The sequence below is a fragment of the Amphiprion ocellaris genome, chromosome 18 (assembly GCF_022539595.1).
Source record: "Amphiprion ocellaris isolate individual 3 ecotype Okinawa chromosome 18, ASM2253959v1, whole genome shotgun sequence".
Taxonomy (NCBI): domain Eukaryota; kingdom Metazoa; phylum Chordata; class Actinopteri; family Pomacentridae; genus Amphiprion; species Amphiprion ocellaris.
The window spans coordinates 25,034,474-25,052,150 of NC_072783.1; the positions used below are offsets into that span (position 1 = coordinate 25,034,474).

The 17,677-nt window shown below is 41.7% G+C and overlaps 1 protein-coding gene across 6 annotated transcripts in view; it reads right to left on the minus strand.

Annotated features, from left to right (window-relative positions):
• The window catches only part of si:ch73-103b11.2 (protein outspread), a 60,338-nt gene that overhangs the window by 27,175 nt on the left and 15,486 nt on the right, over nucleotides 1–17,677 (minus strand). For 5 of the 6 annotated variants that reach the window (XR_004846456.2, XM_035942957.2, XM_023298370.3 and 2 more), the window contains exons 4-5: nucleotides 5,673–5,824; nucleotides 4,007–4,091 (exon numbers count right to left, since the gene is read on the minus strand). Coding sequence is in view for 5 of the 6 variants with exons in the window: in XM_035942957.2 (XP_035798850.2) it covers nucleotides 4,007–4,091; nucleotides 5,673–5,824 (237 nt within the window). In the remaining variant the exon portion in view is untranslated. Of the gene's footprint in view, nucleotides 1–176; nucleotides 231–4,006; nucleotides 4,092–5,672; nucleotides 5,825–17,677 lie in introns of all 6 variants that reach the window. The other variant, XM_023298367.3, reaches the window with a different exon arrangement.

Consider the following 17,677-nt stretch of genomic DNA (forward strand, 5'->3'; position numbering starts at 1 on the left):
TTCAGCATTGGGAGAGATGGAAAAGCATGTCCTTATTATTCACCCTTCACCTTCACTGATTGGGATTACAATACATAGAATTTAAAAGGGATAAAGTATCAAAGGCTGGGATTTTTAAAAGTTGAAGCAGGATAAAAAAATAATAATAAAAAAAAGTTTGGCCGAGCTGAACTCACTGGGTGTCCATTCATGTCTCCAATGGAAAAACACTGGCTTGGAGTTACTCCACCCTGCCAATCACAAAAAGCCTTTCATGTTAATGCTCGGTATGTACTGCTGATTGCAATCAATACAGAGAACAAAATCTCATAATAATTTCATGAGGAGTTTCATTATTTCTTCTAACTTTTGTGTTTCGTTTCTTGTTAATTCAAATTTATGGAAAACTATGAAATTAAGCACAAATACAAGATCTTTTATTGCTAAAGGAAAGTATTCGTCTTTCAGTTGCAACATGAGAGCATCACATTTTTTGCACTCGGGGTCAGGTGTTGAGATCACGGGGCACTACCCACAAGGCAAACATGCTCCTGTGCCCAGGTATTTACAAGCTTCCAAGCATATGTCTCCAGTAAAGCATGTCAAAGTGGGAGGAGAGCTCTCAGGTGGAAATGTGGCGCTGACACAGTGGGGTGTGGAAAATGTGAGGCTTATGTGTCTGTGGCAGCCCTAAACAACTGAATATACTAAAAGACAATGATGGTGACTGACAGTGGAGAGGCAGTGAAAGCACCATCACCCACACACATTACAGACCCTCATTATATAGCTTGGCCTTGACCACTGCAGTGTTATTTCAAGTGATGCTCATTTCTCTCTCACAGACACACAATTCAGTAATGGTTCGTACAAATAATATTGTTTAAAGCTCCAAAACCTGCAAGGTTGTTTTTAAAGGACTGTTATCAAAACAATCACTAAAATTACACTGTTAATCTGAGATATAAAACGTAAAAACAAAGAGAATCATTGGATTTTCAATTATCCAACTGTCTTTGAACTACTCATCTGTGACATACTGTTCCGTCAGAAAACTTAACCAAACATAAACCTAAAATAATGAAATTTAATCTAAATTTCTTTATTGTATAGGTCTTGTTTAAAAGCTATGCAAAAAAAAAATTTCTTTGCTCTAACAATATTCTGTAAAAAATTTTGCACTCCCCTGTGCAACTGTAAAATTTTGAGTTGACACCATCAATAACACCACAAAAATTCAACAACTTTCTGGCTGAACTGGGTTGAACTGCAGGCTGTGTTTACATAGAACTGAGAGGAGACAAGTTTAAATTATAACTTTGTTATATTGTGCTATAAACATTTCTGAGTTCTGTCTACATCTAACCATGACTAACCATTTCATAGAGATGCAAGACTTCATATTGCAGTGAAAAATCAGCTCACAGTAGTAAAAATGTGACAGGAGCAAAAAAGCGCCGAGAAACTGCTTAAGATTGAGAGGATACAAGTGACATTGTAAGACAAAATACAGTTATAATTTCATACCATCTAAGGGTGTTAGCAGGCCTCTATGCTTACATTTATTTTATATGACAAAACTGGGGCACAATGAGGGGACAAAAGGAAACAGTACGAATGCATTTCTTTTTTTAAGCCATTAAGTATGTACAATATAAGACAACGAACATAAGATTGACTTGGAACCTCAAAAGACGGACATGGAATGTGCTTGATTAATGCATCCCCTTTCCAACAGCATGGACTGACCTGCTGCTTGTCACTGTAAGCAGCAACAGCGACGATCAGCGCCATCTAAAAAGTGTGAAGCTGCGATGTGAACGCAGATCGAGCTTCGCCAATCAGACTCATTCGCGCTGGTGTGCCCAAATAATTTGTCACATTCTCCCACTTTAAATGTCATTCGCATACGCAAGTGAAATGTTCACACTGTAGAGCCCTGGTTAGACATTAGGAACAGCACATTTAAAGAGCAGTGGCTCAGCCTTCCTCTCTAAACAGTCTGTGGGTAGGAGCCTAACACTAAATTACTGTAATTAAGTGTGGAGTTTCGCCAGCGAGATGGAAAAAAAGATGAAAATGGTCACAGAAACAATGACAATCCAACAATAACCTCAATAGGGATGACTAATACAACAGAATGTGAGGAGCATAAGCAGGTACATTTATCCACATAGGAAAGTATTCTGCATGAAAGCGGCGCACAAAAAGAAAACGGACGTAAATGATGGGAGACACAGTCAAGGTCATCGCTGTGTCACCGCTGTTTCTCTGCAAATGAGGCTGTTTGTGTTTTCGCCCAGCAAGGTCACAGTCTGATTCAGGGCGCCGTCATTAGAGGAACCAGACAATGAACTTCAGAGAGAACTTGGTGCGCACTCACCACAAAGCTGGCCCGGTATCAAAAAAGAGGTAGGGGAAGGGGAAAACCTGTATCCCACTGTGGGTGGTCTCGTACAATATTATTACATGATATGCCCATATTTCAACTTGCCATTGACACCATTATTATGGTAATAGAGTCTTATAAAGCGCTGTTATTTTACTTCTACCTACAAGGGAGAAATCTGACAGCAGCACATGTAAGCTTGCACAGACATGAAAACTGCCTTTTATTCCCCCTTGTGGGCTTTGTGTGTCTGAAGGATGTTAAATGAATGGCTTGATGCACTCTGCTCACCCTGCTCTCCGGCTGCTGAATGCGACTGTGTTTTGGTTTCTGGTTGCTCATCTTTGTGTAGGCGCCCTTAATATCATCCGATCCACTGCCCTCATGTTTCTCTATTCATTCTGGACACTTTACTGCTCTCCAAAGGGAAATTCTCGCTCCTTACAAAGCAGTAAATGAGCAAGGTCGGCTAACAAGCTGCAGCGCTGGGATTACAGTGGCCAAGTCTAAAAGTTTGCGTTTATGGGCTTAAATGTGCGTCTTATTAAGATCGCGAGGGCTCAGAGCTGCTATGTGTGAAATCAGAAAATGTTCGTGGAGACATTTCAACTTCTCTGACTAAATAAAACACAGCTATAATCAGGGTGAATAAGGTTAATAACTAAACACATAGGAAAAGCTTGGAAGGTGATACTGCAGCTGCTGGACACAACAATAAAACTGAACACACCAGCACATTTATACGCAAGAGGATCATGGCCACATTGCTGAAAGTTGCTGCTGAATATCGCAGCTGTCATCATCATCCTTGTTTGCTCAGGAATATTTTGATAGCTCGGTAAAGTTTGCTGCCAGCTAACCAAACGATACTGTTCTGCATCTCTAAAACCAGATGCATATTGTTGGAAGCGTAACGCACGAGTTTTGCTTGTGGAAAAATAGCAACTTGTAATTCTCAACGGCCGTGATCCCATCCAGCCAGCCAGTAAAACACTGTTCACTGCTGTATATTATTGACTACTGCGGTTAAGTTAGACAAGCGTGAGGCATGCAGTCTATCGAGACTGACACATCATGTGACCGAAGAATGCAAATATAGATAGTATAAACCGTTGGGCCTGTTGCTGGCAGAAGAACAATACATCTGTCTCCCTCCTTCTCTGAGGGGGGAAGAAAAGCTGGCGTAGTTTGAAAGGAATGAGAAGCCTTCATGCTGCATATTTTCATAGCAGAGGTCATCCTTAAATATATTCTTTCTTTCTTGCTGAGGAGCGATGGCACGATTTTGAATTTGAATCGGCGCCGATAAGAAGTCAAATCCACCTTTTGAGTGTCGGTATCATACTTCAGTCGTGCATTAATACTGAGGATGATTTGCATCAAAATTGTTGCTACACTCAGTACTGACACACAGCAGTAAATATCTACACCCACGAGTCCCTAAATTGAAGTTTTCCAGGAGTACGCAGCGTCCAAGAGCCCATCGATACACATCAGAAAAAAGAAAACAGCAGAAACATCACGCTTCGTCACAAAAAACATGACCTTTATGTGAACGTGGCTGCTCATTACTTTTACCTTGTACAGTGCGAGCGCATAAAAGCACTTCACCGTGGAAAGTGTGAATAAGAGCAATACCTGCTGAGTGGGTGGATCAACTTTGCGCTTTTTCTTCTGGTTCTGCTTGTTGGTCCTGGGGTACACAGTCAGAGCCTCCTGCCACCTACGAACAGTCAGAGCGTTATTGGAACATGCAAAGCAGACTGCACAGACTCTGCACCTGTGGGGGATCAATACAGGACAAAGTTCTATGCTGCAAACAATAAACCCTAATGCCTGCTTGGACAAACATGTACTGTAAACAAAATGATGCATCGATAGTACAGCGAATTAAACGGCCTCAGCTCTCTGAAGAGTGAGCTAATGCAGCAAAAAGAAAACCACATCTAATCCCTTAAGAGCCAAACAAAACATCTCAAAGCCTCATGCAGGCCCTTTTTAATTATCCATCCTAATTTATGTTTGCTTTTGATCTTGTGAAATTTATGGGGATACTTATCTAATTAGCAGCTGTAATTCATTGGGTTTACTTTAGCATTGTGCTTAAAAAACAAAAATATTCCATTTACTATACAGCACAGACAATACACACATTTGTAAAAAGAAACAAAAAGGTATTATAAGTACATCCTCAGTCAACATTATTTTCACGATTTACGACTTCGAAGCAATTTGCTGAAGTTTCTTGGTCGGATCTAAAACTAAACTAAAATGCTCACATGGTTTTCCTCGACAAATCTACAGATGACAAATGTTTTTTGTTCAGCGCTCGGGGTTTTCTTCGACTAGGACAAGTGTTGCCACTTCCAAAAAGCAACACAGCTGTCACCCTGCTTCTCACTTTTCCCACACACATCTGAATTACACTGAATACTTTATGTAACATAAACCATTGATTCTGTGACTTTAAGCCATACAAGTCAGTGACTATGTTACAGGTCACTGTGCAGTGTCTTGGTGTTTTTCTAATCCACCCACTTTGTAAAGAGTGCGAGCCTTTGGCGTGCAGTGTCACAATATAAACTGTCACAGATGCAAACATGTGACGCACTTATAAATGATTGACACACGGCCCTGTTTTCACACTAATCGTGAGTCAAATGGCATTTGAAAAGAGCTTAGCATAATCAGAAAAAACATACAAAATAATACCTTTTTTCACTGTCAATTAATGACAACGTTGTAGGGGCTAATAGGGCTGTGTGGTGGCCTAGAACCGACACATGGAAGCCAGATGATTGGAGCGTGGGAGGTGTACAGTGACAGAGCAGGTAGCATAACGAGGAGTGGGTGTTCTGAGTCACAGCTCCCTAAGAATAGCTGTAATATGAATGCTGGGAGAGAGAGTGCAGTGCAGGAGCAGGCTTTGAATGTGCAGCAGTGAAGGAGAGGCACAAGAGACCAGTGAATTATGAAGATTAAAGTTTGCGTATTGCGATCCGTGTCTGGGCTTATGGCGGTGTCTGAGCACAAGGAGAGGGGCTGGGGAGGAAACAGTTCAAGAATGTGCACTGTCACTGCAGCGTGAATTACAACTCCCTGAAAAGCACAGCCTGAAGGAGACAGCAGGGGGCAGAGCAGTTTTGGCTGCCACAGCAGCTGTGCACAACTATTCCCCTTCATCTCTGTCATCCTTCTCCCCTCAACCCAAAACACAGAGCAACACAAACCCTAATACCCACCTAAAGCTGAGGTTATTCTATCTGGTTATTCTATCCTTTAATGACAGATCATTATGTCTTACCCGTTGATGATTTCTTTGCACTCTGCCCGTATGAAGTGCTCTTTCTCAGGGGTCAGGATGCACAGCGAGTTCTTCTGACCAGTCCTGGACTCGCCGTCGATGACGTCAGAGCACTGGTTCATATTGATCGTGCCCTGGGGTAGAGTGCTGGGCTGCAGGATCACAGCAGAGAGACACACACAGAGAAAGTGTTAAGTGGGGGAAGTGAACAGACGTGGCCACAAGTCCCACCACATGGTCTGTCTTTCTCACACAATCCACCCCAGCATCAATTTTCATGCCAGGCTTGGCGCACCACACACTGATATAACAGTCTGTGCAAAGGCAAATGTTCTTGTTAGGGCTCACTTTGATATTTTCCTGACTTCAGATATGTGTCGCAGCAGTTAAAGTGCAGTAATTACATAATTGCTTTACACGTGCAGCTTTTTTGCTTCAACAGCTCCACTAGAAATAAAGTACTGTGCGAGCGATGGCAATTTTGGACGAGGAAATTACACAGTTGTTCGCAACTATGTTGGACTCAACATGAATCAATCCAGGCCATAATCAACAACAGTGGTAACAATGCACTTTTAGAAGCTGTGCACTATTTTTTGAGTTAATGAAAGAGTGTCAAGGAGCAGATGCATCCCAAAAAGACATAAAATCAAACTAAATTCCTCATTAGTAAATGAATTACTTCAAGGTTAGTCAGACTGCATGCTTTCTAAAGGGAGTATAGCATCACAGTCTTGGTTGTTCAAGTCCAATCTACACACCTAAGCTATATATTGCACCACTTGAAAGAACATGAAAGGACCTTTGACAGGACTGTCTGTTCCATTTATAAACAGTCCAAGTTCAAGGGTTCACTATGCGGTTTTTAGTTTAATCTGTCTGATGCCTGGCCGTGAGGTGCAAACTCAGCTACGCACCCTGACATGGATGCCATCTGTCAGCCATAAATAACATAACCACAGGACTCCCACAATAATAACATCTTGTGTACATTAACTTAAGGTTTCAAACGCAGGTTTATCCAAGCACACAATGGCTTTGAATGCAACCACAGCTCATTTGCAATGAATGGAGGCATTCTAACTCAACTTCTAACGGATAAGATAATCTTGTTGGCGTCCATTGCACTGCATTGCTCCACATGAACCTGGTGCACTTGTCATATAGTTGTTGTAAAATTATGCTCTTGAAAGGGAAACACTCATGCATATGCATTCTTAGAAAGACAGCACCTAAAGAAAGCAAATAACTGCACACTTGTCACACATGTTTGGAAAACTGACTTTTACTTCATCTGACCTCCACATGACTCGCACAAGCCTCGGGAGAACCCTTGATAATCTAATGTTGACTGAGGGATTTATATTTGTTCAATGAAGTAAATGAGCACTGCGTAACTAAGCACACTGAGAACGGGACACTGTTTGAACAGCTTTTGGGTTCTACCTTCACTGCATTAAACATGCAGACAGAATGACAGACACCAAAATACCATAGTAGCTCTGAGCTTTGAGTACCAGGCCACAGATGATAAATTACAGCCCTCAGCGAATCGGAGTATATTAGGAGATAGAGCTGGACACAAATTAAAAGGTTAGCTAGTGACCAAATAAATGTGACTGAAGGACTCAGCCGGTGCAGTGTAACCATAGCCTGTCAGCAGCAGAGCAATGTGGGCGTATGGACGGCCTCTAATGTGGACAGAGAAGTCAATAGTTAACAGTTTGTGGTAATCCCACCCTGAGGGCAGAGGAGAGGCCCTATTTACTCCTTCATGTTTAAACGTCACTTTCTTTCACATCTCCTTTAGCAGTGTCTATATTAGGGAAGCAAAATTGGATACTTTTCTTAACAGATAATCAGTAGTGTGATCAATCCCTAATCAATTAACTGTCAGCTGAATTAACTACAATTATCCACTAATTCTACTACATTAAATCAAGCACGTGACATTTGCTGCGTGAACTGGTGGAAAATTACTTATTGAGCCATAATCCCAAAGTGGTTCACCTCATCTTTGCTATGTGAGCTCTGGGCAGAAGTCATTAATCACCACAGAAGTCTCTGTCATGGTTCCTGTTGCTAGCTAAATCCACACAATGTTCTCTGCTTGCTTACATGAAACTGCTCATACTTGAGTGACCACCTAATTGGGTTGCTAAAGTATCAAACACAGCTGCAGTCTTCCATCTCCTTAAACAGGAAGAGGCCCCACCTGGTGGAACAACCAGGAACTGCAGCTAATCTACACTACATTTTCAGACACACGTCCTTCATCTTCTGCCTTATCAATTAAGGGATTTTTTGTCTGTTACTAATCATCCTACAATCACCATTGTCCATATTGTCAAATTTGGCTAAGATTAAGGAAGAACTCTAAAGTTAATATCTAGGCAGCATGGCATGACAGGTACTATGGCTCTTGGCAAAACAAGAGTGCCACAGAGCCAATGACCGTTGTTTTGGCTTAACTTCTTATGCTCATGGCTTTAAAATGGCCCGTCACAGAAGGGCTCTTGACATAAGGTGAGAGGCCACAACAACAGCCGGGCTTGACACACAGACGGACAAATAGACATTGGGACAGCTGGGCGAGGACTGAGGCCTGCTTCAGACTGGGCAGAGAGACTGGCGTCAGCTTGACCTGAGAGCCCTGTCACTCTCAGACATGGACAGAGAACGACAATTTGAAGACAGAGAATGAACAGTAGAGGGTGAGAGAAGAGAGATTAAAGTCTTGAGCTGGTGGTCAAGGAGGGAAGCAGGGAAAAAAAACTGTTCTGTGAACTGTGACTTTGGACTGCTCGGCCATCTGTCTGTGTAAACAAATCTAGAGTACACCACACATGTGGGCTTGCCCTTGAGCTGGAGTCAGAAGAGGATAAACGGCAAAATATTTCAGATTCTGGGAACAGTTGTACAAGCAGCTTAAGCCGTCCAGTTTTATAATCACTGCATCGGATTCTGCAGGAAATAAATCGGAGACTGACAACACTTGTGATTAAAAATCTATTTTCATAATGCCGCTCACCTCTGACAGAGATTTGAGTGAATGCATGTAGTAGGTGGTGGCAGAGTGGGAGTACAGTATTGGTTTTGCACTTGAGCTGTGTGACAAGCAGCAGCACGGGACTCCGATCACACGTGTGCAGCCTCCCAGCTCCAGCTCCGTGTCAGCTGAGCACCGATGCACGGCCCTACTTTGGTTCAGCCAGTGTAGCTCGAGCCCCCAGACCCAGGCCCCCCGAACCCACACCTCTCTGTCACCTAACCTAGACTCGGTCCGCTCTCCCTGGGCCACCGCTCTCCACAATGGCTCCTTTGTGAATCAGCACCAGATCACACAATGTGGGATTGTCAGTCGCCACAGTCCACAGAGCCACTCCTCCTGTTAACCCTCAACAAGGAAATAACCGAGAGACAAGAGGCCCACACAAGTGTCCTTTTGTGACCAGAGCATGGAAATTATGAAGCCAGCATAAACTTATTCTTGTCTCTGAAGTTGTTCAGACAATAGTGTGAATTCTGTCTTGATGTGAGTCATTGAGCAGAGTCTCAGAGGGAGACGGGGACAAATCAGAGACAGATTTGGTTTCTCTAGTCCAGTCTGTGGTAACTTGGCAGAACCAGGCTCAGGGAGTGCAGCCATCTGCCTTGACCAGTCGGGGTGAAGGTACAGGGACTACATCAGGTCTATATTAGAATATTGAACGGATCAAGCAATTTTGACATCTCTATGTGGTGTTTTTTTTTCTAAAAACATAAGCAAAATAAGCAGTCAACCCCACTGCTGACCATTTCTACCTTAAAATTAATGTGTGCTGATGACATTCTCAAAAACACTGATTCACACTTCCAGGGTTTCATACATAACAAACCTAAGATACCAATTCTGTCAATTTGAGAGTTGACATTTTTTATTCTTCTATAGAATTGGTTTCTGCTTTGAACACGTATGGCTAAACTACTAAAATTTTCACAAATTGCCATTGCGTAGATTCATTTTATAGTGTTTGAATAGAGTCAGAGGTGAGCTGGTGTGCTCGAGCTGCAGCAAAGAATGAAGCTGTGGGTGGAGAAAGAGGTAAGAGCTTCATGGATAGACAGATTCTCAAAAAAAACAGTGGTGTGGAGTTAGATCCAGGGCATTGAATGGGTTATCGTCGTGAAAAAAAACCCCACAGAGATGTGTTTAGTGGTTTAATGAATGACCAGAGAAGGACTTTACTTTGTAAGCATTCATTAACGGAACACTGATGTCCCACTTTTACTATGCTGTTTTTTCAACAGGTGCTACAAGTTCTGGACAACTATAAGACATTCAAAAACAATGAAAACAACAGCTTTAAAAGTTTTAATAAAATGCTTGAGCCATGCAAAAGGAGTGAACAGAGACACTATTCCCACTTTACACATTCAGGGAGAACAGGAGGTGCAACCGATTGAAACCACAGACCAAAATCACAGCCAGGATGCCATTTAAGCAGAGATTCTCTGCAAGTTCCACACAGCATCAACTGCATATTCTAGACCTATCTCTGCTCTCTTTAATCTACACCATTTATATGTCCTGTCCAGATGTCGTGTAGCATTACAGCGGTGTTCATTACGAACCAACGTTCGGTTTAGAAAGTGGTAATTACTGAGTTTCATACATGCATGCATGTCTCTGTGCCCTTGGCTTCCTTCAGTCTTGGCCATTCCACAGCTTAACAAAACATCCCATTCTCCCTTATGACACAGTGAGAGAAATATTTGCTTCTTTTGGCAGCTGCCTGATGGTCTACTTTAATTTTTGGTTGTGAAGCAAATTCTCTTCCTCCACCATCAACATTTTTGGGTTTGACAGACTCATTTCTAGTCATGGAAAGCAAGAGTTCAGCTAAACTGAGTCACTTCAGAGCGCAAGGGAATGGAACTGCATTTAACTATGTGACTGTGTGAGTCACAAGTTGCAAAATACTCTTCACCGCATTCAGTTGTCTTATCATTGTGAGTACGCCTAAAATATTGCTCAAAGGCCAAGATGGTTATGAACACCTGTGTGTCGATGAGAAACATCTGTTATCTGGTATTAGGTGCCAGCTTGTCTGCCAACCTGTGCGGTGACAAACGCGATGACTTCACTCGTTAAGTTACTCTTCTGTCGACATGTAACAGCAGGATTGCGCAGCACTGTTTCCAAGTTCTTCCCTCTGCATCCAAAGCCTTTTGACTTTGATCACTAAAGACACTGGAGCCAAAAGGAAAGCTGATGAACTGGCACTGCTTCATCCTGACTCATGAACACAGCCTAGAATCAGGTCTGCTCGGGGTCCATCCTCTGTTCATTACCAACAACAACAATTATGTAGTAAATCTTTCCATGGCAACAAAGGATAACAGGGGTAAACACACATTTTTGATACCGGTAAGCATGCCAACAGCCAGCTGCGGGGAAACATCCTCAGGTGCCAGATGGATAGAGTCACCTTTAGGCTTGCTGCAAGGACGATTAAACCCCTCTGCAAGTCCACAATAATCATACAAACACACATATACATAGCAATCAGGCCAGGAACTAGAGCTGACAGATTGGTCATGGACAAGATTACAATCATCACTGTCCCAGAGTCCTCACCGTCCTGTAATTTTACCCCAATATCGAGGCGACTTTAAGCCAGTGCAAAAACACAGAGTCAGCTGTAATGCCATTCTTAACCTCTCTCTGTACTTTAGATAAACATATAGCGCTATAAAAATCAGACCGAGCCATATGGCGGATATCTGACATCTCCGCTGCAGGGCCAAGTACAGTCCTCCAGGCATTCTCAGATACACCTCACCTCGCTGGTATGCATTCACGATTTTCAGATGGTTACAAAGCAACAGCGCTACAGCAAGGGCTAGAACACAGCGAGAAAAGGACTGAAAAAGCCCAACACCACACATTTCACACATATTTGTACCAGGTATTTCCGAGCGGCTTGTGGGTGGTAGCAGCGCTTCTCTTCTTATGGAGAACGGTGAGGGGATGTGGGTGGTTTAATGCAGCGTTAGGAGGACAGCAGCCGCCAAATGCAGAGGAGGAGGAAGAAGAGGAGGAGGAGGGCGAGCTGGGTGATGAAGACCATTTTCTCTGCGAGTACAGCAGGATTCTTTTCAAACGCAGGTTCAGTTTGTGCTTGGTCAGTCAGACGCAACTGTACCAGAGCCATGCGAAGCAGATCTTTGGCTGCCGAATGTTCTGGCAATCCCACAACAGGGTAGAATAATCACATGTACACTACGGTGTGGGTACTAGATTAAACCATTTATCTGTGGTTCATGACGTCATTCAGCAGCAGTGTTAATGTAATGTCTGTAATAATAACGACTGCATAATGAAATACAAGAAAAGGCAGACAGAGTGTGAGAAATCCGTCAGTCGGTGTCTAGGCAGTGACAGAGTAGATGGGCTGGATGCAGAAACAGGTGCTAAAGTCGAGTTGGGTCTTGTTGCCTTGGCTGTTCAGACAAAGGCTGCCTAAGGAAGAGTTACTGTCAGTGACTGTGTGTGGTTTCCCAGACAGGTAACTTTTTCCCTTTCTCTGCAGTCCAGCTCCCTCTAATATTAGTCAAAGCTGCCTCTTTCCTCACAGCCAGATATTATTGACGCATTCAGTTCCACTAATGCGTTTAAATTCATTATCCTCCCTCTGCTCTTTATTTTCCTCACTCCTTCCCATCTGTGATGAATAAAACCACTGTTTTGTCTACTTGTTCTGCGTATCAGTTCAGTTTATACCCTCCACACTAGATTATACAGTCAGTGATAACTAATCACAACATGTGGTTTCGGCTATGTAACTACTATATGGCTGTCACAATTATTTCATCGTCGCAATCTTTAATCCTGAGTGGACCATGATCATTTTGCATAATCATCAAAATCGTTTCCATTCACATGTATAAATACTGTTGCAAGCAACTAACAGGAATGACGTATATCAGTGACTATTTCCACATCGTTTTCCACCATCTGCACAACCTTCTTCTGCTATGATTTATTAACACCAACTGTTTATCTTGAGGCACTTGATGTTCAGTATTTGACTGACGGAATTTCAGCGAGGATGTATTGGCATTAACATCATGTATTTAGTTGCAAAGCGCCACAGTGACACTCTGGGCACACTTTTTTAAGCCAAATCAAAAAGAAGAGTCCAATAACTTGGAGGAGGCCATTTCTTGGCTTTGCAACAAATAGACAGCAATCAAAGTTGCTGATACCACTAATATAAAACTAATATAGGCATTAAATTAACAGAAGAAGAAAACTATGTTGTTAATGACAATTATTTGTACAATTGGTGAACTTTCCCCACTGTGGGATAAATAAAGTCTATCTTATCCTAACTAATGATCAGGTCAAACTTCATGATCATGACAGCCTTATTGGACTTGGCTATATAACTGAGTATTTCACGGAAAAGAAAATGTCTCATTTAAGTTGGTATTCACATTTACTAACAAGAAAATGGCAGAAATCACAGTAGTCATGGATATAGTGATTAACAAATCTGTGGATCCAGACTATAAGCCGCATCACTGTCAAAATCAAATCAGGTGGTCCTTGTGTCATTTCTGACCTTCCTTGAAAATGTCATCCAAATCCATTCATTTGTTTTTGAGTAATGTTGCTAACAGACAGATAAACAGACAGACAGACAAACCAACGCTGATCGTCACATAAGGCACCACTTCCTAGGCGGAGTAATAACTGATAATTCATTTCTACATTATCTATTTTTAATAATGACCTGGAGAAAAATGTTGCATTTTGAATTCAGCCTCCTTTCTTTGAATTTAACCACGTTACCCTCGTTATTAAGGCCCACAGGTAATAATTTTGATGTTTTTAATTTACAATAAAAAACACATATAAAAATCCCCACATAGACACATTTAAATTAAAAAAAGCATAAAGCAATGATCACACTTTAATACCCATTTTAAAAAAAGTAATTAAAACCCAGAGTTGCACAGAGGATGATTAGGTTGAAACTGCTGCAACATTTCGAGGTTAAGATTCCGCTATAGTGTTGTGGGACACCGAGTCGTGTTTGTTTTTTAATGACAAAGTCAGTTTCATAAAGGCAGCCACTAGTCCCCACCCACAGGTGGGGATGATGAGACACCCAGGTGGCCTCAGACTAGCAAACCTAGGAAGACCTGCATGGCAGCCACATGGAGAGCAATGGAAGGCAAAAGAGCATAATTTTTAAGGTATGACAGGCTGTTAATGAGCCTGAGACGGGAAGTGTTGGAAGTTTGTTCATGCACAAACTTTGCATTTTCATTCTGTGCTTTCATAGAGGTTTGCATCTGATGGAGGACGTATCCCTCTTGTTTTATCACCCAGGCCTGCTCTATATAAGATTAACCAAAAAAAACAAACAAACAGTAAAAACAGTAACATACAAATATGAGCTGGTGGAAGCGAGGTGATAAATAAATGCATCGTCTTTAGGGATTTATCACAGTGTCAGAGTAGTGCATCACGGAAACCAGAAATCAAACTTATCTAAAACTGTAATTGACTGAATGTACAAATACATGTAACACCACTGCCGCAGTGAAATCCTACATAAAATAAGTTTACAAGAAGCACCACCACAAGCTCACTGCAACTGCTGTTCTTCCAAGTCTAATAATGATTGCTGGAAGCTCTCCGTATTAGACTGGTTTTAATTTGCAACACACCACTATTAACAATTGTTGGTCTTAAAGTATGTTAATGTTCTCACTCACTGACTTCTAGAAGAGTAAACCCTAAAGCTGCAGCTCTGTGATCAGCTTTTGGCTTCACTGCAAAAAAAAAAAAAGGGGGGAAAAAAAGTTGCTATAAGATCAGAAGGTGCGTCAAAACAGCAGTGTCTGAGCTGCTGCAAATCCCATATGGTGCTCTGACACAGCACTTTGGAAAGTAGGCCAAGGTGAATAGGTACCCACTCTGTGCTTTGTCCCAAAGAGTCCAAATAAAAACTATTTTAATCAGAGAAGAGGCACATAAATATCACTCTTGCCAGCAACATAGTTAATACGAAGGTACTTTCTGCACTTCAGTGTACACTATGAAGAAATTACATAAGACCTACAGGGAGGCTTCAAATAACTCTTTGATAATGACTGCAAATCTGCCAAAGACCCAGCAAGTCGACGCAAATTAGCCCATCAGGCCGAAGGGAAGGGAAGGGAAAATGGAGGAGTTATAGGAAAATGTTCCTTTGGGAATTCAGCTTGAGTTTTTCCACAGGGCTGAATGTCAGGTCCACTGGTTAACACTCAACCTGTTACTCAAAACAGTGGTGACAGCAGAAAATGAAGATTCATCAGGTAACAAAAGTTCTGAGGCCAAATGAATCCCATATTTTCTGATGTGTTTTAGGACTGGTCAGCATTTAAAAAATGTCAAAACTAGTAGCACTGTAATGCCAAAGCCATTGTACCAATACCCTCAAAATATTTTTTTTACGTATATGTGTGTATAAATGTGTTTTCTAACAGAGCATTTTTAAAATGTATCAGGTCAATAGAAATCTTCGGATACATTTTTGGATAAATATGAACAATTATGAAGTACTTAATTGATATAATAATGGGATGAAACTTTTTGGACCGCCAGCAGTCTCTCTCTGTTTTTCCCTCACTGAGAGCTCATTTTTCACTGCAATATGAGGTCCTGTGCCTCTATTGAAACAACACAGCCATTGGTAGAAGAAGAAAAAGGTTTTGTCATGTGACTGTTGGTCGCAGTGGAGTCAATAATAAATTCACAGTGGCATGAAGGAGCCAGAATTTTTCTCTTTTTTTTGGTAACAGAATCTTGTTGGAGCAATCAACGTATTTTCGGCAAATATTTAAATCAGACATGGAATAATTTGACTTTGCTGAAATATTATTTTCAGCTTACATTTATTTTTGTTTTGTTTTTTCCTGGTAAAACCAAAAGTAACACATGGTAAGTTAAAGGACAGATCAGGTAGAAAATCTGACTTTTTTCCCCCCTGTTTTTACAATTTCTGGCTCTGATGAATGTGGTAATTTTAGCAAATTTGAAAAAATAAATTACAGAATTAAATTAGAGAATTTTAGAGTTCAGAGGGTTAATAATCATTTATTAATGCTGAAGATGGGCTGTGTACAATATGTTAACATTTTATTTCAAGGCTTTATGGGAAAGGATCCCAAAATATACACTATTGTTCAAAAGTTTGGGGTCACAGCAATATATTTTTGAAAGAGAAACAGTTTTTTCAATGAAGATAACATTAAATTAATCAGAAATCCAGTGTAGACATTGTTAATGTGATAAATGACTATTCTAGCTGGAAACGAATGATTTTTAATGGAATATCTACATAAGGGAACAGAGGAACATATCCAGAAACCGTCACTCTTGTGTTCTAATGCTATATTGTGTTAGCTAACCGTGGTGAAAGGCTAATTGATGATTAGAAAACCCTTCTACAATTCTGTTAGCACATGAATAACAGTGTGAGTTTTCATGGAACAGCCCTAGTGAGGAATCAAGAGGACTCCTGTGACAGTAGATTTATGTTTCAAAGAGATATCGCTACAGAAATATGCTGTGGATTGCATTGTTACCCCTGATGGCTTTTCAGACGGTTCAGGCAGACAGGAATAAATCCAAGCATGGCAAAGAAAGAGGTGGATAGTTTGTCGCTTTTGCTGCCACCCTGGTCACATTACTGTAAAGGAGCCCAGATACTGAACTGTTTTCAGTGGACCTACATCCATACCCAGGGTGTTTTCACATGCCATCTTGGTTGTTGTTTGCATCCCTTCCTTGACTAACCCAGCAACCGCATGTTACATCATCCACTCTGATGCTGTGAGACTCCAGACTATACACCCCAGTGCATTCTTGCATTGCATTATATTCCCAGTATTCTTGTGCACCTCTCACGACTTCTTCAATCTTGAGAAACTATTTTCCTGCAGGGACAATTGAAGTTTTTCTGATTCAGATTTTTGGTAGAATTATTTTGTTGCTTTCTCTTTAAAGCTGAGAGAAAGCACAGAGGAGAGAAGGCTAAGCTGATTAGGGTGCTGTGGCTGGAGGTAGGCCAGTCCATGGCTGCTGAAAAAGGGAATTTTGGGCCAGGTCCTGGGGAGGCTGGAGTGGGTTATTAAAGAGAGAGCGACTCACCCAACAACAATTAGCAACAAGCCAAAACACTTCAGCTGCAGGTAATGTAGAGTTTACAAGCGTGGCCTGCTCATGAAATGAAGCCCAGAAATGTTAGTGAAGGAGATATTTTCACCTGTGCATCAGATATTTCAAGCTAAAACTGTCCACCACCCCACAAGCACCATCGCATATACATATGTCTTCCCCTAGCTGTTGTATTTGTCTGAGCTGTCGCCACGCCCACCACCAAGGCTGCACTTTCTGTCTAAAGATATCTTGGCTGCGGAGTCCTGACCTGAACAGGTGGTCAGATTGGCGGGTCACCAAGCTGAGGTGAAAAGTCAGAGGTCATCCAATACAACTGCACCTGTTGCAGCTCTGAAAGACATTCAGCTGCAGCTGTGGCCACTACAGACTATCACAAGGCAGCAGCTTGTTAGACGCTCAATCTCAGGCCAGGTTACAACTGGACTGCATCCAACTGTGATGTAACTAATCAACTCTGCCATCCATCCCCACAACCTTGGAAACTCCATGGCTTAAAACAGGATTCTTGTGTAGTTAAGCTGTAATGTGTTTTCGTGACTGTATCCAGAGTGCGCCCAAATCGTGTACTGTAAATACACGGACTGGCTACAGTGGTGCACAAATGTGTCACAATATCTGCATTTTCACTTTCAAAAATGCCCCTACACTCCCACTATTGCACATGCAGACAGCTTCCCCGCTGTTTTATTAGTGCCTGTCTCGGAGCTGGCTCACCCCTCACCCTGATACTTTAAATGAAACCTTTTGTCAGTGTCCTGGCCGAGTGTTTAGAACAAACTGA